Source organism: Micropterus dolomieu, linkage group LG02 (assembly GCF_021292245.1).
Source record: "Micropterus dolomieu isolate WLL.071019.BEF.003 ecotype Adirondacks linkage group LG02, ASM2129224v1, whole genome shotgun sequence".
NCBI classification, from domain to species: domain Eukaryota; kingdom Metazoa; phylum Chordata; class Actinopteri; order Centrarchiformes; family Centrarchidae; genus Micropterus; species Micropterus dolomieu.
Window position 1 is genome coordinate 25,798,130 of NC_060151.1, and position 25,646 is coordinate 25,823,775.

The 25,646-nt window shown below is 39.8% G+C and overlaps 2 protein-coding genes and 1 non-coding gene across 3 annotated transcripts in view; all 3 read left to right on the plus strand.

The window, feature by feature from the left end:
- Nucleotides 1-7,652, plus strand: LOC123964083 (glial fibrillary acidic protein). The gene is made up of 9 exons (XM_046041197.1): nt 1-715; nt 2,743-2,803; nt 2,914-3,009; nt 3,129-3,290; nt 3,450-3,575; nt 4,704-4,924; nt 5,040-5,083; nt 5,657-5,739; nt 5,949-7,652. The coding sequence occupies exons 1-9, from the start codon at nt 195-197 to the stop codon at nt 5,988-5,990; spliced, it is 1,356 nt and encodes a 451-aa protein (XP_045897153.1). The 5' UTR covers nt 1-194; the 3' UTR covers nt 5,991-7,652.
- A 4,313-nt stretch (nt 7,653-11,965) lies between these two features.
- Nucleotides 11,966-25,646, plus strand: part of kcnh6a (potassium voltage-gated channel, subfamily H (eag-related), member 6a) — a 36,036-nt gene continuing 22,355 nt past the window's right edge. The window contains exons 1-7 of the mRNA XM_046035790.1: nt 11,966-12,246; nt 13,032-13,145; nt 16,274-16,504; nt 19,086-19,235; nt 19,715-19,818; nt 20,559-20,868; nt 22,296-22,498. Of these exons, the coding sequence (XP_045891746.1) occupies nt 13,070-13,145; nt 16,274-16,504; nt 19,086-19,235; nt 19,715-19,818; nt 20,559-20,868; nt 22,296-22,498 (1,074 nt within the window). The 5' untranslated portion in view covers nt 11,966-12,246; nt 13,032-13,069. The remainder of the gene's footprint in view (nt 12,247-13,031; nt 13,146-16,273; nt 16,505-19,085; nt 19,236-19,714; nt 19,819-20,558; nt 20,869-22,295; nt 22,499-25,646) is intronic.
- On the plus strand, nt 18,960-19,031 carry trnac-gca. Its single transcript has one exon. It is a non-coding gene; the product is annotated as a tRNA-Cys (tRNA).

Consider the following 25,646-nt stretch of genomic DNA (forward strand, 5'->3'; position numbering starts at 1 on the left):
ACAGACAATCCCTGGCACACAACTTTTTGAGTGTCAAGTAAACCACCCATTCGCTCTCCCTTTTTGTCCCATTCACTCCCTGCCACCCTCCCTTTTCTCTGCCTCACCCTGTGGCCTCTCTACTGTGGACTTGGGGGGTTCGCCTTCCTCTATAAAAGCCCTGTTTGAGCCCTGAGTGAGCTTCATTCCCCATCATGGAGAGTCAGAGATTCCAGTCATCGTACAGGAAGCGTTTTGGGCCCCAGGGCTCTAGCAGCACAGGAGTCAGAATTGGGAGCCACTCTTCCAGCCGCCTCTCCTGGCATGGCACCCCTCGCAACCTCACCCACTCCAGCCCGATGTCCCGGGTCTCTTTGGGCTCAGCCAACACGGCCCTGCTCCTGGGGAGCCCCGTGGACCGACTGGACTTCTCAGCTGACTCCCTGATGAAGGCCCAGTACAAGGAAACGCGCACCAACGAGAAGATGGAGATGATGGGCCTGAATGACCGTTTTGCCAGCTACATAGAGAAGGTGCGCCTGTTGGAGCAACAGAACAAGGTGCTTGTGGCAGAGCTGAACCAGCTCAAAGGGAAGGAGCCCAGCCGCCTGGGAGACATCTACCAGGAGGAGCTGAGAGAGCTGCGGAGGCAGGTGGACGGTCTCACTGCTGGCAAAGCTCGGCAGGAGATTGAAAGGGACAACCTGGCTGCAGATCTGGCCATGCTCAAGCAAAGGTAGGAGGAAAAGATGCGGGACTCCTGTGGGTGGAGGATCATGTTGGTGTTATGCACAGTAGCACCACCCTGTTATGTCTATACTTTGCTCTTATGCTCTTGAAGGATTGCTCTAGTCACAGGCATAACCACTGCTTATTTTCTGGTGCTGAAAATACATTTATGTTAATTTTGCACATGTCAAACTTATTTCTTTCAAAGTTTCTTTTTGGGGAAAAAAAATCAGCTCACTATAAAATAAATGTAGAAGAATTTCTGCAGTTTTGTGTAATATGAATGGATTCAGTTACAGAAGTGTTCATAAGAGTTCTTAAGTTTAACATTTTAATTAACTAATAAATCAACATACAACAGATGGAGTGAAAGAGTACAACACTACTTCCTGCTCTCTTTTTTTGGTAAATCTGGGGTTTTACCCACTAAATTTCTATTTAGTATTCTATAAAGTGTGCAATAATTTTTATTTAACTAACTCTTGTACATGAACTATTGTTAAAAATATATACATTTTTGATTTAAATGAATAGTACCTAATATAAAATAGAAAAATAGAAGCACATTTTGCATACAGTGCTTATTACTGAGAAGCATATTATGCATATGTGACTCACGAGGGAGACCAGTTGTGGGGGTTTAGGGCAGGGGGGGAGCAAAGCCCCCATCCCCCCCTTGGTAGAGCCCCTGCTCAAGATGTGTAGACAACATTTTGTCTTTTGGTCAACTTGGCTTTGTTTTAATGTTGATGCTGTGCAGTTGCTTTGGGATTTTCTTAGATACCACAACAAGACATTCAATTCAGCTTGCCAAGTCCTGATGTCTCTCAGAGCAAAAAAAGACAGGTCCGTTTTTAAAAAAAAATAATGAATGCATTTATATGCAGATGTAGTTTCTCTCTGATTGAGTGGAATGCAGACCACTGTGCTCTGCCCGAGCTTTACTCCTGGATCCCTCTTTACAAACTTGTTCCTGACTGAACCTCTCGCCGCTATTGAGTGGGTGTGGAGGATTGAAGCAAACACAATGGTGGCCCTCCACAAAGGGAGCAGACAGCTAGGCAGATCTCTTGTCCCCTGTAACTTCGAAACACAGATTCACAGCAGTCACATATCCAGCTTTTTTTCACTAAAGATGCACACTAGACATGAATCTATAATTTTATAGGAGAAAAATTGATTGAATGTTGCTGAGGGTGTAAAAGTATTTTTCAGACTCATCTCTATCCTCTGATTACCATGCAGCGGCTGGTCCCCTGAAAGAAGGCAGAGTGAATAGTGATGGCCGTGATGAGAGGGTCGAAGGTCACTTTTGTGATTCCTGCTGCTTTTCTTCAACCGCATCATTCAGCAAACTCTGCGTGAAGCTATACAGATGTTCCACCAAGTCTGGGCATTTATTTTTCCACTCCTCTGTGTGTATGGCAGATGGATGGCAGGGTGGTGTGTGTCTGTGTGTGAGGCGTGCACACATGCACCCTTTGTGTGTGTGTTAGTGTGTTTGTGTGTGAACTCCATCCCGTGGGAAAGGCCTCTGGCTGCTAGATTAGAGTGATTGTGTAATGATGCGTAAACTGCCCTTTCAGCTGAGCCCCAGACGTCCCCTGAAGCACGGGGAAGATCAAAAAAATTATAACAAATCTGATCAAAATGCTTGAAATAGGTTTTCAGTCCCCATCTTATTATACAGGAAATTCTCATTTAAATTACATAACGCTGCTACTGATGTTATGCCATATAGGAATAGATAGAAAAAAACTATTTGTATTAATTGTGTTATTTAAAAACATCCCAAATGAAAATATATCTGGAAATTATTAGGATGTCGCTACAATAGAACAACTGTACTGAACAAAAATAAAAAATACTTGCAAATTATAGGCTAACAAATGTTAGACTGCAAAAAATGTTGTTTAAAGGATCTTTAATGACAGCAGGGAAGTAAACTGTTAGTGTAGTTTTGATTCAGCATTGCCACTGAACATGAAGCACTTTAATTTCAAACTTTTACTTCTTTTTTTGTGACTTATTCAGGTTGCAAGATGAGATTGGCCTCCGACAGGATGCAGAGAACAATCTGAGTACCTTCAGACAGGTAATTCTGCCGACATTTCTCTGAATTCATGATCTAAACAATATCCTGTATAAATTTAATATGTCTGCATGTCCACACGCATTCCTCTATGTGCCTCATTCTTTGCATAGGATGTGGATGAGGCGGCTCTAAATCGTGTCCAGCTAGAGAGGAAGATTGATGCCCTGCAGGATGAGATAAACTTCCTGAAGAAGACTCACGAGGAGGTAAGACGTAAATTGAAATAAACATGCTCAATCAATTAACTTTCACTACATGTACTTTTAACCACATTTAATGAATGTGTTCTTTTCTGCACTTCTTCCACTACCTCTCCAACTCTCAGGAGCTGCGTGAGTTACAAGAACATATCATGGCCCAGCAAGTGCATGTTGACCTGGATGTATCCAAACCAGACCTGACTGCTGCTCTGAGAGACATCAGGGTCCAGTATGAAACCATGGCCACTTCAAACATGCAGGACACAGAGGAGTGGTACCGATCCAAGGTCAGAAGATTCAGAGTACTAAGAAGTAGAGTAAAACTCATCCAACATTACATTTGTTGTAACTTTAAGTCCTTTTAAGGACAGTGAGGTGTACAGCAGAACGAGCAGTGGACATCACACATGCTTACAGCCTATTTGACTGTTTGCCTTTGTACACAGTTTGCTGACCTGACAGATGCAGCCAATCGAAATGCAGAAGCCCTGCGTCAGGCCAAACAGGAGGCCAATGAATACCGGCGTCAGATCCAAGGGGTGACCTGTGATCTCGAGGCTCTCCGCGGGACAGTAAGTCCACTAAACCACAGATAACACAGTGTGAAAATTGCAAAACATATTAAGATGGACATGATGCAGCTTCTTCAATTACATATTAAATAAACAACAATTCAATTATTTTCTTCGGGAAGCCTTGTACTTATTTTAATGATACATTTCACTGCATAAAATTACAGTGAAATCAGACAGTATTAATAAAGTGACACGTTTTGTTGTGCCAGCCCTATGTTATAGCACAATGGAAGTGAAAATGAAATATTCAGGTTTAAGTGCTGACCCTGCGCTTTAATTTGAGGATGCTTACATTCAAGTCATATGAACAGTGTAGAAAATGTCCCCCTTTTTCTACTTAATTTCCCAATTTTAGGCGACTTAAGGTGTAAATGGAAAAGGTAAAAAATAAAATCTTCATGTGTATAATTTGTTTGTAAATGGCTTTAGTAACTGACTGAAGTCTAGAGACATCATCAGATCTTCCCTGGTAATGCTTGCTGGGCTTGTACTGTAGCCAGCTTCACTTCTTGCTTGTATCAGGAGCAGGTTAGCATATAAGTATAAAAGTACTGGTTGTTACTTTAAATGGAAGCCGTCTATTTGCTGCTGCCTGGGAGAGTGAAAACTAGGCTTTATTTAAGATGTGCTAACATTAGCCTAATGCTAGTTGGCACCATTTTTATTTCATGTCCACTCTGCTGGAGAGACAAAAACAGTGGAAGATATTGTGCTAATAGTAGTGGTAAAAAAGCAGAAGTAGGACTACTAGTATTGTAGGAAATTCTTTTCTCATTTATTGTAAAGTCATGATGTGTTCATGTTAACCCAAAAAGCATTACGAAGAGTTGCATGGGTCATTTCACTTTACAGAGCATGGGAAATTTAGTGATAAGATGGTCCAGGTGAAGGTTTTTTCTATGACAGTATATAACAGTAATAATGGTAGTAGTTGCACGTAACTGCAAAAAGTAGAGGTAGTAGTGTTAGCAGCATTGGTAGGGTGGTAGGTAGTACACTAATAGTAGCAGACTTGATTGTAAAACTAACATTGCACTGCAATCTGAGTAGAAGATGAAGCCTCATTAACCTACAGTCTGCTGCATTAGATGTTGGTGTTCACTCTTATCGTATCTTCTCTTTGAGAACGAGTCTCTGGAACGCCAGCTCCGGGAGATGGAAGACCGCTTCACCATGGACACTACTGGTTACCAGGATACAGTGAGCCATCTGGAGGAGGAAATCCAGGCCCTTAAGGAGGAGATGGCAAGACACCTGCAGGAATACCAGGACCTACTCAACGTCAAGCTGGCCCTGGATATCGAAATTGCCACCTACAGGAAGCTGCTGGAGGGAGAGGAGAGCAGGTGAGCCCGAGCTTGACAGACTGGTTAGGTTTGACACAACCAACAAATGTAAACAAATTATGATCGTAAATCTTGTTTGTCAGTGATTGTAGTTGTCTCTTCTCTGTTCCTCCAGGATCACCATTCCAGTTCAGAGCTTTTCCAACCTGCAGTTTAGAGGTCAGTCCCAAATGTGACACCCCCCTCTATTCTCTTCCCTTTATTGATTTAGCTGATTTTGCTGCACACAGACCAAATTTCCTAGCAAATTTCATGTACCGTATATTGTAATATTTCTTGTTAACAAGTAAACATTTTGGCCTAACGGTGGCACTAGAAGAAAGGTCCAGGGGTCACCAAAATCATTAGTAATCATTCTTTGGGTACCATGAATATCCATAGAAAATTTTGGGTTACTGGTTCACATCATTCCCTGTCTGTCTTTCCCAACATTTCCTGTTGGCTATCTAGTAAAGGAATAAAATATCAAATAATTTAAATAAATAAAAACATAATGGCCATCTGGCCCAGGTATTTATTCAAAACAACTTTCTTAGCATCTTACATGTTTTTTGCACCCTGAATGTCATATTTTGGAACGGGGAGGATTCTGACTTTTCCTGCTGAATTTGAGGGGGTGTGGTTGTCATTCCAGTGTCCTTACCTTTTAAATTTACAACATGTACTGTACTAATAGTACTGGATCACAGAGTAAAAGGAGGGGACGATGAACTCCCTCTATTCACCCTTTAGAAACTAATCTGGACACTAAAACCCCAGAGGCCCACGTGAAGAGGAGCATCCTGGTTCGAACTGTGGAGACCAGAGATGGGGAGGTATGTGCTTTTACAAAACAACAGAGTTGTACTCACTCACACTGAAGCAGGCCAATCTGCAAATTGCACCCATTCCCTCTGGAGGGCAATGTTGAACCCTTCTGCAGGTTTTCACACACATTCAACACACCTGATGCCATATGCAGCAAAAACCCACCAGAGATTTGTTCTTTATTTTCTATTTTTAACTCAGATCCCTTTTCTTTCAGATCATTAAGGAATCAACAACTGAGCACAAAGATCTTCCATAAAGTTTTACAACCAGCTCGCCCATCTCCAGTCACGATCCGATGATTTTGAACAAGTTCTACAACATTTTTCTTTCCAAACCCCAGAGTCATCCCATCATTGCAATTTCCTCTCCTTTCATCATCACCTGCAGGCTAATATATTTACTGCTCTACAACCATGACATAAGCATTAAATACTCCTAGACTCCCTCATTAGAATGTCTGCCAGAAACATCTATGCATGTAAGAGCTTGAGTTGGATGTAGGTCAGTCATCTTAAATGCATTAAAAACAGTAAAAACTACTGAAAATAACTGATACCTTGTTTTATTTTAACTTTTATTTTAGCATTCTTTCAGATTAGCAGCCCTAGAAGAGGCACTGAAACGTAGTGATTGTGTCCAATATGTATCGTGGTGGAGGTTGACATGTGGTTATGTGTATGTGAAATGTGGCAAGGGAAGTACAAGATGGAGTTTACAGACTCAGTCAGAATTGGATTTAGGCAGGAAATGAAAGATGTGTATGTTAGAGCAGCTTTTTGGCAGAACGACAGATGAATTTGGGATTTTTTAACCCTCGTCTGGTGCTATTTTGTATTTCATTCCTTTGTTGTAGCAGCCACCTCTTTTTGTTTGTTGCATCTCTTATTCAATTACCTGCACAGGTGTTTTTAATTAGAACACTTCTCTCTTGATTAGATGAGTGCTATTGGAGTTGCTGTGCTTGAGTTTGCAGAGATCATGAAAGTGCTGATGTTACTTTTTCACATGTCACAACCCTCCAAAACCTCATTGAGTGGCCAGACAACCTGCTGTGGCTGGTTTTGATGGATAAAACTGCGAAACCATGATATATGACCTCTTGTATCCACTCTGTTTGAACTTTGCTCCATCACTTCACGGTTGCTCTTCTGCACCCTCTACTCATCACACTGGTGGTATCATCTGTCTCTTGAACAAAACCTTATAAGACATATTTTTTTGACACCAGGATGTGTCAGGGCATGCCTGTTTATCTAGCAGAGTTGATAAGGACAGAGCCAGGTTGGAGGTGTGGATGAGGTGTTTGGAAGCTGACGAGACCTTTCCCCTAACAGCCTCCAGTTAATCCACCATCCCTCATCCATATTTACCAGCCAATTTTTGTTGTGTTTGACACCACAGACACCACACAACACAACACAACCCTGCACCAGAACCTCTTTTTTTTACTTTGAAAGGGAGGATGCTGGGGTAAAAAGGAAAGGAGAATAGAAGGAAGTACGGATGGTCGCCATAGCTCAAACACTGTAATCCAAGACTCGTGCTTTGTTGGAAGCCCCGCTGACTGAAGCCGTTCTGACAGGCCCTGCCACTAATGAGAGTGGTTCTACGCCAAAGCTGGCTGTCGCTGTGCTCGTCGCCAAGGACACACTGAGAATTTGTGTTCCCATGTGTCTCCCCTCCACAACTTCCACCCCTGTACTAGACCCCTCCTCCCCCCTCCTGTTTCTTCAAATAACATGCAGCCCACCTCTTGTATCCACTCTGTTTCTTTTTAAATGTTAATCCTAAACAGAATTTCTGAGTCTTGTAGCAAAGACACAGATGAATCCTGCAGATGTGAATAGAACATTAGTTTTGACCAAGGCTACATGCTATGACATCATGTTAACAAAAATAAAACATTTTGTTTGTTAGAGTTTATGCCCTCTTATTTTGTTCAAGTCCTTTCTAACAAGCTTTCCATTCATTTTCCATGACAGTTCATATGTTTGAAGTTACTTTGCTTCTGGTTCAGTACTGACACATACAGTATATCATCTTTCATCTCACTGAAAGGAGTGTTATATATGCTGACAGTTAACTTCAGGGTATCAGAGGGCTGACAGACACTATTCATCATAACTGATTGTTTCTGCCCGTTGGCCAGGAAGTACTGCTGAGCAGATGGGTACACTAAGGAATTTATTTGTAATTGTCCTTATAGATCAGTTTGGTTAGTTTGAGTTGTTAAAGGATAGTTCAACATATTTTCAAGTTTGTCTTAACCAGTAGTGAGGTACCAATTGGTAAGGTAACCATTTAAGATGAGGTTTCATCTTAAATGGTTATTATGGTCCTGGTTATGAAGAGATCACTCCCTAAACGGATTTTAAAGTAAGTCATGGGGACAAAGTTCAAAACCGTCATTTTGTTCAAAAAGAAATGAGAAAGTTTAACCAAATAAGGCTTGAGCAGGTTAAGTTAGAACACATTGTTTTAGTACAAAATGTCCTCTTTGTGCTGCTATCCCCCCACAGCAATACTGCTTTGACTGGCCCCCTTCACTACAACAAATACTTTTTCCCAATTAGGAAAGCTTGAACCAACTGAAAACACTCAAGTGTTGTTGCCATAGTCAATGTCAAGTATTGTGACTATTCTGTTTATGAGGATTCAAGCAGTGTTAGATATATAATAATTTATAAAATAACCAATAATTTAAATAGTTTATTTCATTGTCAGAAACAGTTGGAAAATGACTTTTAAAGAGGCTCATAATATAATCTAAATTAAAAACATTGATGGCTCATTGGTTAGAGTGAACGTTTTCATTGATTCTGTCATAAATACAAGCATGACAGCTATAATCTAACAACAGATGTACAGCCTATTTTGAGCTCAGAGCTCTTCCTCGGGTAGCATAAAGAGCTCAAAATATCAGATTATGCCTTCTCTTTCTTGTCTTCTGCTACTCAGACATTTAAGAAGAAAGCAACGAAAGCATGATGACATTAGAAAACTTCTTAATATGGTCAAAAAACACAAGTCGTCTAAGCATCATTATCATTTGCCAAACTAAACATTTGTGTAAATTAAAGTTACAAGTGATTTCAATGCTTTTAAAGACCCAACATGGTAATCCAGATATCCAAGCTTTCCAGCCCGCACATAGACGAGGCATTAGGTGCTAAAAATTTTATTCAAGTCATCACAAAAAACTTTTCAAACTTGAGCTCCGCAATATTTGAGAGAAATGCATAATAGCGTCAAGTACGTCTCCCATGCCTCTGTAGAAAAACATGCTCTTCTAGTATTCTCTTCTCTCTTTTGGGTGATGTGTGTATTAAACTGTAAATCTGTAACTAAGTGTGTGTAAAGTACAGTATGTATCTGTTTTGTCAAACCTTATCAGAGGAATGGAGGATCTCAGGTCTGCACTGAAGGCGACCCTGAGCTGAAGGAATTCCAGGCAGATAAAACTCTCAAGCGGTCGGGACTTTGGCCCAGATGTCTGGCTCTAAAACACTTTCCTGTCCATTGCTGTTTCACAGTGCCTGGAAGGGGTGGAAGGTGACGGAGATTGGCATTTTTAAGCTCATTATCTTTCCACAGCTAGCGGAGGGTGACAACAGCTGTCATCTAAGCTATAGAAAACATACAGTCACCTAGTCTCCTTAGAAAATCCCAACACTTTTTGTTGAAAGACACAAGCATGGAGTCCAGGAACTATAGGCACAATGCAAATACCCTTAAATGTAAAGTAATATTTTCATATTTCCAATACAATTGTTTCTCATTGGCTTCAGCAATCCAAGCTACCCTGCGTGGATAAGTGGATAGAGAAGATGGATGGATGGATAGAAATCTGCATCTGACCTGAAACTGCATCAAAATACACTTGAGTTGAAACAATAAACCGATTTATTGTTGGACAGAAAATTTATCAGCACCTTTTTTGATAACTGATTAATTCGTCAGTCATTTTTCATAGCAAAAATGACACATTATCAATTGCTACATGGATATGCTTTTTTTGATTGTCCATTTTTGTGTCCATTTGGGTTTTGGACTGCTGATTGGATAAAACAACATATCTCAAAATCATCTTAAGGAAATTGTGACAGTCATTTTTTACTCTTTGTGACATTTTATGGATCAAGCTATTAATTGATAAATTGAGAAAATACATTGTGATGGATAATTATAGGATGTGCCAGACATGTGCCATTAACAAAAATGTTAAGATATGCCCTTCAATATTCCTGGATCACCACCCAGATGTTGATCCACACAAAAACTTCTTGTGCTAATTTCAAGTTAGATATCTAGCTGACTAAGAAACACACAAACAAAAAGACAAAAAGAACCGAAAACATCCTTGGTGAAGGTAAAAAAAAAAACTTAAATGCTTATATGAGGAAACAATCAGAGGGATGCTGCAGGTCCTCCAAACTCACATGTATCATCCAGTGTTGGAGCCAGGGCTCTTTGTCTTTAGGGCTCTTTGTCTTTCGCTGCCCTCTTTAGTGCACATTCCTGTCTTACTTGGCTCTCACACCAAGGAACCATGGGTTAATTTTAGCCCCCATTTCATCAAGGCAATTGAGACAAAACACAGAGCAACCACCTCAGCCCGTCTGCCGGACCATGAAGCCACATTCCCTCTGATCTCCAGACACCCTTTACAGACTGAACCACTGTATCAGTGAACATGTGATCATAGCAACTACTTTTATTTTCTCAGATGTATAGGTCACTCATGAACAGTCTCCTAATGGTCTTTATTTTAATAGGTCACATCTACACTCAGCTATCCATTGGCTCAAATATCCATTGGAATGAATATCATTATGGATTTTAGATTTAGACAATGAATGCAGGTGTCGTGTTAGTGTTGCGATTGGTGGAAGTATGGTAGGATCCGCCAAGACACTGAGCTGTAAATACCACTAAGTCAGTAAATGTCACTCAGCCTAGTTGGTCAGTGAAACTCTTCAGTGGTAGCTATTCTCAAACAAAACTAACAATGTGCAGCGTGTGTGTGTTAAAAAGACATTTGGAGCCTCTCCATGAGACCTTTAAGTAGGTATACACTTGAAACTCTGGCTTGGAACGGCTGCACTGTTTCTGAATATGTAGCTTGTGCCAGCTCAGTGTCTTCTTTTTGGTTTCAGGGAGAAGACGGAATCCTTTAAGTCTTTTTAGACCCAGGTAAAACACTTTGACCTCAAATCAAGTCATGTGACTCAAGTTCCCTGAAGTTTGCATGTCTGTAAGACTGTGGGTTTCCACTCCTGTTAACACTCACCTTTTTAAATTGTTGACCCTTTTGTGTTTTGACAGCTCTGTTTTTGCTATAGTGGCATTTGCATGCCCAGTTCTTCCTGTTGTTCAGAGAAAGAAACAGCTTTAACATGCAAACCAAAAAAGTTTCTTTATATTTAAAGGGGACATGACAACACACGTACACAGACAACTATATGATACAAGAGCGCCATTTTAAAGCTTATCAGTACTATAGATTAATATAATACTCCAGAAGTGTGATGGCAGCCACAAGCAAGAGGATGCCGCTATTTTGAGCCTAAAGACTTGTGATGTAAAGTGAAGCAGAGTAGATTCATGAGGGTCTGCACTCTATCAGTGTCAGACCACTGTCAAGTAGCCCACAATAGAGTAAACATTAATTCAGGACACAGATTTCAAAATAAAATATCCCGTTATTAAGAAATAGCTTCTGTTAAAGTATTATTAAGTCATGCAAAGCCCCCTAATCCCAACATACCCCAACATTTAGTACAGTACCCCTAAATCTTTGCCCTGATGTCTTTTTTATAATCCCAACATTTATTACAGATTACCTCTATATATTCTAAAATTAAAAAAAAAGATTCATTGTGTTTTACCTTGCTTGACTCAAATGCAGAATTAAGTCAGTAGTGATAATAAGGTTTTTTTTATTGACAAAAGGGGAATGGTGACAGAATAAAAGCCGGGGATGGCGATCCAGAACTGGCTGGGAGTGTGGAGGTCATGGCGCAGAAGGAAAATGTAGGAAATAGTGTTCTGTGGCGGGGTGGCAGGCCACCTTGTTTGTTTCCCATTTACAGATCCAGCACACATACAAAACGGACATCTAGTGGACTGTGAGGAGATATTCGTTAAATTTGCCAAAAAGATTTGTTTTGGTTTAGAGTCAGTTACCCCAACTTTAATGTGAGGCAATACAAACAATATGCAAGAACAAGCAGTGATTGTTAGAAAACAAGCCAGCTGTGTAGGCTGGATGGTTATCAATGATACTGGGAGTGAGGAGTGCGTCTGGAGGAGACAGTGGGCTGTTGGAGACAGATTTCAACTGAGAGACATAAAAGTGGGGGCAATCCTCATGTGTGAGGAGAGCTTGAGTCTGACAACAGAAAGGTTGATGATAGCTTTGATTTCCAAACATTACAGGGAGTGAGCTTCTTAGATGCATTTTTAAAGGAAGATCTTCAGGAGAAAGCCTGACCTGGAACATACAAGATGTGGTAACTGAACTGACATAAAACACACATTTTTCACAAAAAGCTTGATCTGATTATCCGATTTGAGTTACACTGGTTGACAGGATCCTGAGAGTGTTCACCTTACAGAGATCTTGAAACAAACATCATCTTAACTTATTTCTGCAGGCTTGTGTTCAGAGAAAAAGAAGAGAAGTATGTGTCTTTATTTTGAAAGTCTATCAAAAGTCCTTTCCGTTTTTGTCCTGGTTAACTTAGACTGACAACACTGCCGACAGCCGCTCTTATCGAGCTTCGAGGCGCTGGAGGGACAGTGGATCCAGGGAATCTGGCTAATAGGAGCTTCTTCTCCGCCGTGTCCAAACTTGAGAGATAATTCTGCGTTTATAAAAAAAAAAAAAAACAGAGATATCCTGCTCTCCTCAGCTTCTGTTCCCAACCTCTTCTCCCAAAACAGGTTCCCTTCACCGACTAGAGGACACCAAACTGTGGGATTGATTGTACTCTTTGTTTTTCTTTTTAGAGGTGAAGGGATGTTTGACATGGCGTTTGCAGTATTTTAGACTACTTTTTTACCCCACATTTTCAGCATGTAACATCCTGCATCTGCTATCGCCCTGGCAACCAGAGCTCCTCTCCATCATCCTCCAGCGCTTCATCCGTCACCATCAGCTGCAGGCTCCGTGAGAAATCAAACATCTGCTTTTGACGCTCGTCCTCCAAGTGGAAGCAGATTGTTGTTATTCACAGGTGGCACTTGAAACCTCTTTTTCCATTATATTTATATATACATTTTTAAAACTATTAAGGTTCATGTGTCGGAGAAGTCTTTTTTCTCAGCACCAAAATGCCTGTGAGACGCGGTCATGTTGCGCTCCAGAACACCTACCTGGACACTATCATCAGGAAATTCGACGAGCAAAGTAAGTGCACGTGAAATTAGTTAAGTTATATGACAACAAAAAAACGTTCAAGCGTTCACAATGTGCACATTTTATCACTTTTAAACATCTTACATTGCCAACTTTATCATTCATTTTGATAATGGGTTAATGGTTAATGATGTGTTTTTTTTTGCACAGCTGTTTGGTGTGCAAAGAAAAAGTGAGTTCATAGTTTGCCCTCCATTAGCTACATCCTGTGTTGAAACAGGGGTAATAATGTTCTCAGTCCCTTATAAAAGGATTTCTGACAGCTTATGGTGATCATCAGCAGTGGGCCAACAGCACATCAATATTTATATCAGGCTGTTGCCAATAGAACAGGGTTGAGTGTAATTTTAAATTATAGTGATGAAAAATGTGGATGAAATCTTGTTACTTTGGTGCCAAAGCATATTTTTTAGGTGTTGTTTTTTTCTCCGATTAGTTAGTTAGTAAAGTTAGTCATACCATGTTAGTTACAGCCTCAGTCTCCTGTATCTTTTATTTTTTAAATGGCTGGTCAGTTATATTTTGTTCAAATTCATTTACACTCCTTCATTGCCTGAACAGGTGGCAAACTGAATGGCTGTTTATGTTACATTGGAATATCTTATCTTTTTACATCAGTGAGTTTGACGGCTGTCAACCTCACTGATATAAAACCCCACTGCTCCTTTTATGTTTTAGGGTTATTGCACCTGCATGTGTTTGTGAGTGCTCACCTGATGTCTTACATTATGTTCCATTAGCTCACAGCTTCCACTGGTTGCAAAAAGAGACCAATTCTCACACATTTAGAGAGAAAGAAATATTTTTCCTGCATCCACTAAGGCCTGTGACAAAACACGGGTGTCACATTTGATGTTTTCTTTTGACCTAAAACTCATATTTTGTCCATTACACATCGCACATCAGTCATATACATCTTTGCTAATACAATTTCTTGTTTAAAAATGCTACAAAACATAACAGGCTATGTTTAATGGAGTATAAACATAGTCGGCTTTTCTGTCCACATTTCAAGTTAGCTTTTCCCTTTTGTTTTTGATACATTTCCACTTACCTGTATCTCACTATGGACCACTTACAGTGAAAATAACCCTGACGTCCTGATCAGATACTGACCAATCATGTGAACATAGTTGATTGCTGTCAATCAGTTTCAGTCTGATAAGATTTGCATGAATCTATGAAACGCCTTTAAAAAAGCTCTATTATGTAATCCCTCTACTGTATGTCTGTTAGTGTGTATGTGTGCACGTGCAGCCACGCACGACCAGGTGAGTGCATGTGCAACAGCGGTGCTGCTAAGCAACGGTGTGACGATCAGTGTTTCCGCTTTGAGACCCAGATAATGACTTTGGACAGGATTTGTTTCCACAAGAGGAGCTCACCCATTTACTTTAAACAGAGTGACTGAGAGAAGAGTCCCCTCCTCTTATATGTGTGGGCAACAAACAGGGAGAGTTGTTTAACCCAGTTCCACCACAGGATTATAAAAGGGCCAGTCAGAGGCTGCATATGTATTAACTTTTCATTCAGCTCATTGAATTCCCCCATTAGCAGCTTTTCGAACAAAACTGTCCTACTTCACTTTCATGGTGGACAATGTTTTTTAGAATAGTGGCTGTTACCCGTGCCACGTACATTACAATCATCAATAACAGGACCTGGATGGTATTTGAGCTTGGAATTACTATTAAGGATTTTTCTGAGTGCAGAGTAACTCGTAGATACTCAGCATTAAAGGTTTGACATCACAGGAAAAAACATTACTTGGTCCAGTTTCCACCTGACACCGTACAGCCACAGTGTTTGGTGGTGGCCAGTATCAGTCCACTGCTATACAGGATTGCATTGAGCTAACATCCAATAAGAGAAGTATTTTCCCCCAATTTACAGTTTCCATGCTTGCAATCCCAGGGTGTAACGTAAGAAAAATGTTTTGGGGTCAAGGCAAATATGTTTGGGTCACTGGGTGGGCTGCCCTAATATATCCCATATATATGGACACACTGCTACAGCATTCATTAACATTCAAAGATCATAGATAAATAACTAAAAATTTAAACAACACATTAAATCACACCTAAAACCATAGAAAACAAACAAAAAAATGAATTCACACAGTCTGCAGCATAAATAGAGACAAGAAAATAGAAATAATAAATAGACAATAATATAATCTAACAGTATAAGCATATGGGTAAACTATGTGGTTAATTCCAGTTTAATTAAAAAATGCCAGGTACAATTTTACAGGCTATTTCTGACATACATCAACACCCAGTAAATTTCCACAAAGCCTCTGATGTGCCCACCTGCTCCTCCTGAGTCCCTTGGGAGAAATGGTGACGATAATAACATTAGCACCATGAAAAGGTGGACTTCATTAACGCTAGTTCCACTCCAGCTGATTGTCGAGTTGAGGGTACAAAACCATGCAGAAGATTTTGCACTTAAGTGTATTTGATTAAATCAAACAGGGAAACTATAACTGTATTATGAATACCCCCCCGCCAAATAATCAATGATGTATCTAATGTGATCATTTTAATCAGGCACGATTAGGCTTACTGTCATCCAAGCCAAAAAGCAGGCAAAAACATTTTTTTACCATTTAAAATGTTCTGCCATAGAAATAAAATATAAATTCTTATAGAACAGCGTGTAACTGTAAAGAGCTAGATACACACCCTGTTAAAGCAAGCTGGTAAGATAGTCACAACTAAAGCTAAACTTCCCCACTATTTCATTCCTGATTCCTGGAAATGAAAAATCAGTTTTGATAATAGGCAAATTTGTGATTTGTAATGTTAACCTAAATAAAAGAAATTGACTTGACTTGACATTTCTCTATCATGAGGTGACCAATCTCTGGGCCATTTTTGAATTTGTTACAAACATTCCCTAATTTGTTGATATCTATACTGATTATCTATTAAGTTTTACATTTGCTTTATTTAAATACTAAACCATGGAGTTGAAAATGTATATTGTTATAATTAAATATTCATGCAACTTAATTTCTGACATTACTACATTTGCATCTTCAACCCACACATTTCCACTTTGATTTCTTGCCTTTTTAAGCAGGAATGTGACACTAAGTATCTTCTTTCCTTAAGATCGCAAGTTTCTCATCGCCAATGCACAGATGAAGAACTGTGGCATCATCTATTGCAACGAAGGCTTCTGCCAGATGTTTGGTTTCGCCAGGGCAGAGATCATGCAGCAGCCCTGTACCTGTCAGTTCTTAGTGGGTCCTGGCACCATGAAGAGCGCCCTGGCCCAGCTGGCACAGGCCCTGCTTGGCTCAGAGGAGCGTAAGGTGGAGATCCTCTACTACGATAAGGAAGGTAAGCCTCAGGAGCAAATACAAGGAGGAAGAAGGTAGAGAATTAAAACCCCCTGTGAGCCTATTTGCAACCTCAGCGTTCTGGACATCACAGAATCTGGCCTAATCCATCCATATGTTCCACTGTTTTGTCTTTTCTGACAAGAAACCTGATTGGACAGATCCTAATTCAGACTATTACCCTAACTGTCATTCAGTTATTTGTTCTTATTTCGGACATTTAAAAACATCTAATGAGTCACTGCTCTCAATTTCTGGTATTTGGATGGGAAAAGTAATGAAAAGTTGTATCCAGCATGTTGTGTGCCCCTGTGCTCATTTGGTAACATTTAGGTTTTAGCATACAACAAAGTGAGGGAAAATTTGCAACAGCTAAGGCGAAATGTTAAATTATCTAGGCCTAAGAGATTTTTTAGAATAGTATAAATAGTATATGTTTAGGATCTAGTCCCAACAATCTCGTTACTATGAGTAACTGATGTTTCACTCGTGTACCAGAAATGATTTAATGTCAAACAAGCCTAAGAGTCAACAGCCATGCTAGCAGCTCTTTTAGGGTGTAGTCCACTAAGGTACAGGGTTGTGCTAACATCAGCATGTTGACATGTCAATGCTAACATACTGTTACATAACATAACATACAAGCATGGTAGCATGATGTTGGTGCTAACTTAGTCACTTACAACAAGGGATCAATTACAGTTAATTCTGATAGGGATAAAAATGTGTGTACCAAATTTCGTGGCAATTCATCCTATATATGTTGAGACACTCAAAACCAAAAAAGGTGTACCTCATGGCGGCACTAGAGGAAAAGTCAAGGGTATCTCCAAAGTCATTAAGTTACATCCTCTGGGAGCCATGGATGTCTTATTCCCAATTTCATAGCAATCCATCCAGTAGACATTTCAGTAAAAGCATTCTGACAATTTATTTTAATAACAATCAGGTGTCAGTGTGGATGTGCTAGGTGAACTTTGATGATCTTGGCATAAATACTCTTAAAGTCATTTAAGGAAGAAGAAAAGAAAATATGCCTTTTTCCAGGAAGATGCAGAAAGCTTTTAAAATCCTAACTGAGTCCATAAAGACTTCCCTTCACATTTCTGTTGTTAATTAGTTCAAACAGAATCCCATTCAGATTTTCCGACCATTCACGCTGACCCGCCATGGTTTTGGCAAACCACTACAGTTTTCCATGATCTTGAAAATCAGTCACGTTTTCTAATCAGGCCTGGTGTGTGAGTCACCTTCCCAGGGAGACCAGGTGGTCAGTCCCTGCTTTATATTCTTAATCTCTTTTTAAGACCTGGTCCTGTTGATTGCCTCTCCTGTTCTGCCATATTGGTTTGTTGGTATAACCTTAATTACTACTCCCCTTCCTCCTCAACCATCTTTCCCATGCCTTCTTTCACATTCTCAACCTGTATTTTATTTTTAGTGCAAGGATTCGATTTTAGAAAGGTTACGTGCAAACCAATATCTCAGATTTGGAAGCAAGAAGTAATGAAAAGTGGAGAGATGGTGATGTTAAAATTGTAATAACAGAAGTGAGTGAAAGAACAGAAAGAAATAACACAGCGAGACAGACATTTAAACTTTTGATCCACGTTTTATACTGTGGCATTTTTCTGAACGTTCTGTTCTCTCAAAGCTTAATTTCCTCTTGACTCTCTTACTTTTGAATGCTTCCACCGGTTGCAGGTTTTGCCTCCAGCTGCATTTTGCCTCTGATTTGTCAACTACAACCTTTAAATTCCTTCTAAACCAGTTCATATGTCACATGCACAGAGGCACCAAAGGCAGAAACAGTCTTCCACCATAAACACAAATATAGTTACTGTCTTCTTATATACACATACATGCACGTGTCTTTTGTCACTCTGGCCGTTTGGGCATGGGGCGTGCAGTCTAGAGCGCTGTTGTCATGGAAATGCGATCAGCATGCCAACTCAAATCCACTAAGCATCTATTTGTTTTGTGTCCTGCTTCCTACTGTGCTCCCAGACTGAACAGGCAGAAAAATTTGCGAACAAGCGGATACAATGTGATTCAGAACAAGTCTGCTGCTCTCAAAGGCTGTTTTTTTTCTTTACCTCCAGACTAAATTCCTGTCAGAGTTGTTTCAGAGTGGATGTGTGAATGGGACTAAATGCAGGCACTCAGTGTGTGTGCACAAATGGTCCTCTGTATGTATGTGTGCGTGTTTGTGTGATCTGCTCCCTCCTCCGTTTCTATTTTTAGACCACACTGATTGCAGAGTGAAGTTAGACCTGACGGAAGTGTTGCTCATTTAACCTCTTTTAGCTTTCAGTGTTTGAACTCTGTCCCTCCTTTTTCCCACCTCCAATTCTCTCTCTTTTTCTCCCTCCCTCCTGTGGTTTCCTCCCTCATGACCTTCCTTTAAAGCATGGCCTCATAAAAAAGATCAGATAGTAGTGATGCTTGTTCAGTGTGGGGGTATAGCTCAGTGGTAGAGCATTTGACTGCAGATCAAGAGGTCCCCGGTTCAAATCCGAGTGCCCCCTGCTTTCCTTTAGATTTCTGCCATTATCTGTTTCTCTCCCTCTCTCTATCTGAAGGGACATGCAGACCATGCCTGGTGGACATTGTACCTGTAAAAAACGAGGAAGGAATTGTCATCATGTTCATCCTCGACTTCCAGGAGCTGATTGATCGAACTCTCAAGAAGTCAGGCCTCAGGCAGAGAGTCGCCCAGGGATGGATTTACTGTAAAGCCTTCAACATTTGCCTTATACCTTCCCAGTATACATTCAGCTTTTGGGAAGCTAAGTCTTTCCTGAGATAAACTTAGACATATGATTTTTGCAACTGGAAATATGAATTATGAATTACCGTATGCTCGCATGTAACTATTTTGCTTCACTGATTTACATTAGTCAATTTGTGTCACAAGTCAACTTAGTGGTCAGCATTGACATTTTAATTATTAACTGCACCATGGATTTAGTTTCCAGTCATGGACATAGTAGAAATTACTAACTGAGAAACCTTGTCAGTAAGCATTTTACAGATACATGTATAAAAAGAATGCTCTGTCTGATGCAGTAAGAAAAAACCTAGTCCAGGCAAAAGTGTCTTCAAAAACGTATTTTGGGTAGTAGAAAATAAATGTATATGAACTTAATTTGTAGTACATAAAGTTGGAGTTTTGATAATGAATGAGCTGAGCACACAGTTTCCCCTTCAGGCCAGAATCGCAGGTTGAAGATGAGGCTGCCGGTGCTGCGGTCCATGCGACGACCTTCACTTTCCAAAGATCAATTTGAAGGAGTGGTAGTGGACTACCTGCAGGTGAGGTGGTGTACACACACTTACAGCAAGCACAAGAGATCTTGCAATGCAGGATGCGTATGTATGTATGCATGCCTTGCATTCTGCTGTACTGACATGTGACAATAACTAAAATCTGTATAAAAAAATACAAAAAAAATAATACTAGATATCTAATATGCATGGCCTTTACAATGACAGAATTTATTATCTTACTGCTTATATTGCCTTTTCACAGACTTAAGTGTTCTTCACACATGCATGAAGCACGCAACTCTTCTGGCATAGGCTTTTCACATATGAAATTCTGACCATTAAACATGCACTGTGCAGCCAGTTTCACATGTAGGCGGCCTTAAATAGCAGTGAGCGTTGTTTGAAATTCAGGGACTGATTTCCCAGCACTAAAGACACCAAAGGGAAGAAAGAGAGAAAAAAAATATCAGCCATTGTTGAGTTTATCTTCCCTTACTTTCTGTCTGTAGAATCACTTGAGTGAGAAACTATTTTCCGACAGTATCCACGGTATGGCAACAGAAAGTATACTGGGCCAAGTCAGGCAAATGTACACATAAGGACTTGCAGGTCTACTCTGTTTTGTAGGCTACACATTTGGTTGCCTGATTTGCAAAACACAAGTAATTTTCAGAAAACTGCTGACAGATAATCATTTTCTAAGAAATAATGATAGCGTTTAATTTTGAATTTTTTAACAATTTTTAAAACCTGAGACATGGCCTCCTGCTCTTTGTCCTTGACAGCCAAACAGCGAGGAAGTCCCTCTCAAAGAATTTCGGATCCCGTCCAAGGAGAGCTGCATGCAGTCTGAGACAGAAGCTCTGATAGAACAGGACCTGGATCCTCCCTCCCCTGCAGCCCAGTCCTCCATCAAGCAGCGTTCCCTGCTGACAGACCGCCTGGACCCGGGCATCCCTTTTCCCAGAGGGACTTTACCTCGGAGCTGTTCTAGGGACAGCATCCGCAGCCTTCGACGTGCCTCGTCACTGGATGATATTGATGGCATCAGGGCAGAATGGCACAGTCCAACTGGAGACCCTCGAACCAACAGCAGTGAGTGTCTGACTGGGACGCTGTGAGCATCTCAGAGAGAATTTGAGGTTAAAATATAGAATTACTCTTAGTAGCCTATTACTGCTTTAGGTTAAATGTGCTTTATTTGTCTCTGATACTAAAATATCTTTACAGTACACGATTTGATCATATTAGTGAACTGTGTGTTTTAACATTTTATTTTATCCAATTAAACTTCTGTTTAATTAAACGCTGTATAATTCTAAACCACCAAACTTGCAGCATTATCCACATGTTTTTGGTTGATTTGGTTACATTGGTTGGAAATGTTAAATTAAACTTATTTAGTTTGACATAAGCGCTGTGAACCCTGATCTCAATATTATATATTGTTATTATGATATGATTATTATTATTATTAGACAACAATTGGATAGAATAAATTATTGCCAGCCCTAGCTTCAGGTATAAAATATTTGTTAGAAATGCAATTTCTCCGATTTAACAATATGTATATATATATATATATATATATATCACCTTTGAAATTCATTGTTTAATGTCATTGTATTTGATTTTTGGGCGTTTTTTAGCTATGTATCGAAAGTCCCCTGCTAGACTGACTCATGGACGTTGTGGTTCATGGTTGGCATCTTAACCCTCAAGTAATGGCGACACCCCAAATTGTCCTGTAATAGGAACTTAAAACACAACTGCCAGCCAATCCGAGATGAATATTTACCAGGGCCATGGTATAATGTTTATAACAACACTGAAAATGTATGATATGATGAAAATGATTTATGAGGAACAAAAACTACAATTAGTTCATAAAGATTCTTTCCTGTCAGAGCAGAAAAGACCTCCAACATCCATATCAAAGAGAGCTTCTCTCTGAACACACGCAGCAGTCTGATGGCTGTTCCAGTAGAGACACTAATCAATCCCTCTGTCAGTGTGTGTGTGGGGTTTGTGGTCTATTTGTGTTAAAATCACACATTACTGTGCAACACATGTCCCCCTCTTCTCTCAGGGGAAATATTTTGTGAGGAAATTATATTTTTTGTGCAGGATACAGGTTCCAATTATACTCTGGACTTGCACTCTGTCTGCCACATTTTCTTTTTTTTCTCTACCGTATTTGTTTGTCCATCTGTGTCTTTTAGGCTGAGGGGAAATGCAATCTGTCCTGATTCCCCGGTTGAGTGCAGTAAATAGTGGATGAAAAGAAACAGCTTGTTCCTAAACACGTTTTAACTGTATTTTTATTCTCAAACCTGGACACTTTTAGATGCACTGATATACAAGTACATCATAGCGAATTAAATAAAATCATGTTATCATTCAAATAAATTTTCAGATATTAGTTTTTTATTCTGTCCGTGTTTCTTTTCTCACTACCGTTCATATTTTTCCTTGATCTTCATTTGAGTCATAATTGCCAATGTTGCTGCTCACTGCTGCAGATCTGAAGCCAAGCGCTCTGAACTCCACGTCAGACTCGGACCTGATGAGACATAGGGCCATCGGTCGTATCCCTCAGGTTACTCTGACCTTCGGTTCGGACCGGATGAGACCTCCTTCGCCCACAGAGATTGAAATAATTGCACCCAGCAAGATTAAAGACCGAACCCAGAACGTCACAGAGAAGGTCACTCAGGTCACGCAGGTAAGATTAGTTCTTTACAATGTCAGTGATAAAAGAGAGATGATAAATGTCATCTTACTTTCTTTGCACTTTTTTCATGTTCAATTTCTCTGTGGTCCTAAATGTGATTTTACTAATTATTGGTTTCTTATAGATTTAAAGATTTAAGATTATTCTTCTGATGCACTAATTTGAATTACTCATTTTGTTCAACTAAAAATTGAATTTTATTTTACTTGTTTCTTAATTTCATGCTTACAACCCAGTAACTGTGGTCAATGTTTGCTATCTTATTCTCAAACTTTTAAATAACTTGAATCATCTGCGAGCTTGTTTGTGAGCTGAATGATAGGATGGCTGTAATGAAAAAGGAACATTAATCATTTTGCTTGATGATGGTGAAGTTAGTAATGGACCTGCCTGCAACCATCGAACGACCTTTAAGGGTGGATTACAATGGAAAAGTTGAGATAATTCTGCTTGTTGACAGTGCAGTTTCCCTTATTTTAAGAGTTTTCTATAAAGGTATCCATGTTATGATGAATCAGAATGAGGCTAAATGATCATTGCTCTGGTATCAATGTAGAATTCTTGGAAATTATTAGGCAGAATTATCTCATCTTGTGTATTTTTTGCTTATTTCAAGATCATACAATTTAAGGACTTAGTGATGGGGGAATGGATTATTTTGAAATGTAGGATCAATGTTGTTGCATAACTTCAAGTCGGGTTCAGCCTCATATTTAGAGGATGTAGTATCAAAGTTTCACAATAGGTTTGTCTGCTTTCTATTTTTGGCTATTCCTGAAAGTAAAGATTTGTCACACTGCTCATTTGTCACACTGCTCATTGGAAAAAGAAATAATATCAGTCATCTCAAGTTTCTTCTCCTGTTGTCCTGTCAATAAGTTCAGGTTGTTGGCCATTATTGTAGTTGATCTGCACTGTCACATCCAGGCATTGTCTATGTTGAGATGTCTATGAATGTTTATTGCCTCTGGCTCACTGATGATGCTAGAAGACTTCTGCAGTCACAGGGTGAAAGTGTGAAAGAATAATCTCACCTGAGGTGTGACATCTATGGCACCAGCAGCAGAAGCAGAACACACTCATCAGCCACCTGTCATCACACCACAGTGTCTCTGTGTTACCTCACACACAGCAGTAGGAGAAGAACCAGAATGGAAAAATACTCCAATACAAGAGAAGTTTCTGCTTTTAAAATTTGACTTAAGTAAAAGTACCCAGTAAAATTTGCTAGTGTTTAATTCTGAAAATTGGAAATATCGATATAATTGAAGCATTACATAATCCTCTGCACTTCTAAAAACCCCTATGTCTAAAAGACATTGTGTAATCGAGGTGAAGCACACTTGTTTACATGGGTTCCTAAAAATATTAATCTGAATACTTAAATATAATACAATTGAATGAATATTAAAACTGAATCTGCAAAGTAACTCTTTGTTGAAGCCGTTAATGTTGTGAAATATTAACAACAATATTTACAGTTAGTGAAGAAGAATATCTCAGAAACTGGTAATAATATAACCTGGTAATATTCAAAGTAGCTGTACCTCAAACTTGTAAAATCTGTAGTAGTATAGTTCTTGAAGAGATTTTTTACTTTACACAATTTATTTAAGTTCACTTAAAAGAAATAATCACACAGACACAAGTATTATATAGCTGCAGTCAAATGCATATATACAAAATCTTGGACCACTGACAAACCACAGATCTTCACGATACTAAGCATATCACTCAGTTCTCATGGGTATAAGTAACAGCGTCTCAGCCATATATGGAGGCCACTGATAATAGCAGACAGAGCACAGTATTCTGCCAGGCCGTTTAGCTCTCTTTTTGGGCACCCACAGCTGTTGAAGCCCTCTTACAACCAGCCTATCTGAGTGTCCTAGGCTGCCAAACATGAAAACAAGTAGTCGCCACCTATACCCTAGTTCTGAGATTGTGTTTAGGAGTGGTTGGGATTTAATGACCTTGGACATAAAAGCTTCCTCCATTCTAGAGTCAAAGGTGCATACAACCTCCAGAACGAACACCTCACTGGACTCCTCATTAATCACGACAACATCTGGTGTAATGGCAAGCAGATGTGAGAAAGTATCAAAATTACTATTGCAATACTTAGACGTGGACGGTTTCACACAACAAATGTTTGTGCATTCTTACTGAGGGCAAGAAATGGTTTGATATGTATTTCACTATAAAGTCCACTATTATGTCATGATGTGCTTTTTACATTCTCTTGTAAAAATAGCAGTAATTCAAGATATGTGGCAGTGTTTAAGTAATCTGTTCTGTAGTTTGATGCAGACATTGAGGAACCGGAAGCTCGAGAGGATGAGTCTATAAGGAACAACTTGTAATCTGGCTTTTCCTGTGAATTTTGCCATTTCCTCACTGAGTACAGTGTTCTTAAGAAATTAGTGAGAAACAGAGAGGGAAGACATGAAGACATGTTGTTGGTGGTGGTGTAAGTCCGTAAGTGCTCGTCGGGCTTCTGTAGATATTAGCATGTGTCTGTGACCACGGTATGTGGCTGTTGCCCTGATGTGGGTCTGGGGGTCAGTAAGAATATCCTTGGAGACTCTCACAGTCCCACAATCAGTCCGCAGCCACTCCAGTGATATTCCAGTTCAAACACAAAGGTCGTTCAAATCCTGCCAATCTGACCAGACACCAAAACCAGCGGATTGGATGTCAAGTTTCTGCTAGGTTTTCTTTTGTATACAAGGAAGTGGGGCTCTGACTCCCTGGTCAGTCCAGGAACAGGGAAGATCAAGTCAGCTCACTCACTGGCATAAATCCATATCACATTTGGTCCCCCCAGCCCCCCTTCCCATTTATAATGAAAAATAATTTTGCGGGTGCTGTGTGTGTTAAGTCCAAACCTCTTTCGCACTAAGCTCACTGTTTTGTTATTCATTTCACTTAGCACTTTCTGTTGGATATGAACATTGGAGATCAAATGTTGTACTTTAGACAGCGCCACTTGTCTTATAGCCTCTAACTTCATAGTCAGTGGTAGTGGACATTTCATGTCAATCAAGTCCAACCTGGAGGTAAACTCGGACAAAATTATGTCTACTTACTCCTTCCTTTCCTGCAATGTTAATTTTGTGTCCAAGGTAAGTGTATGTCT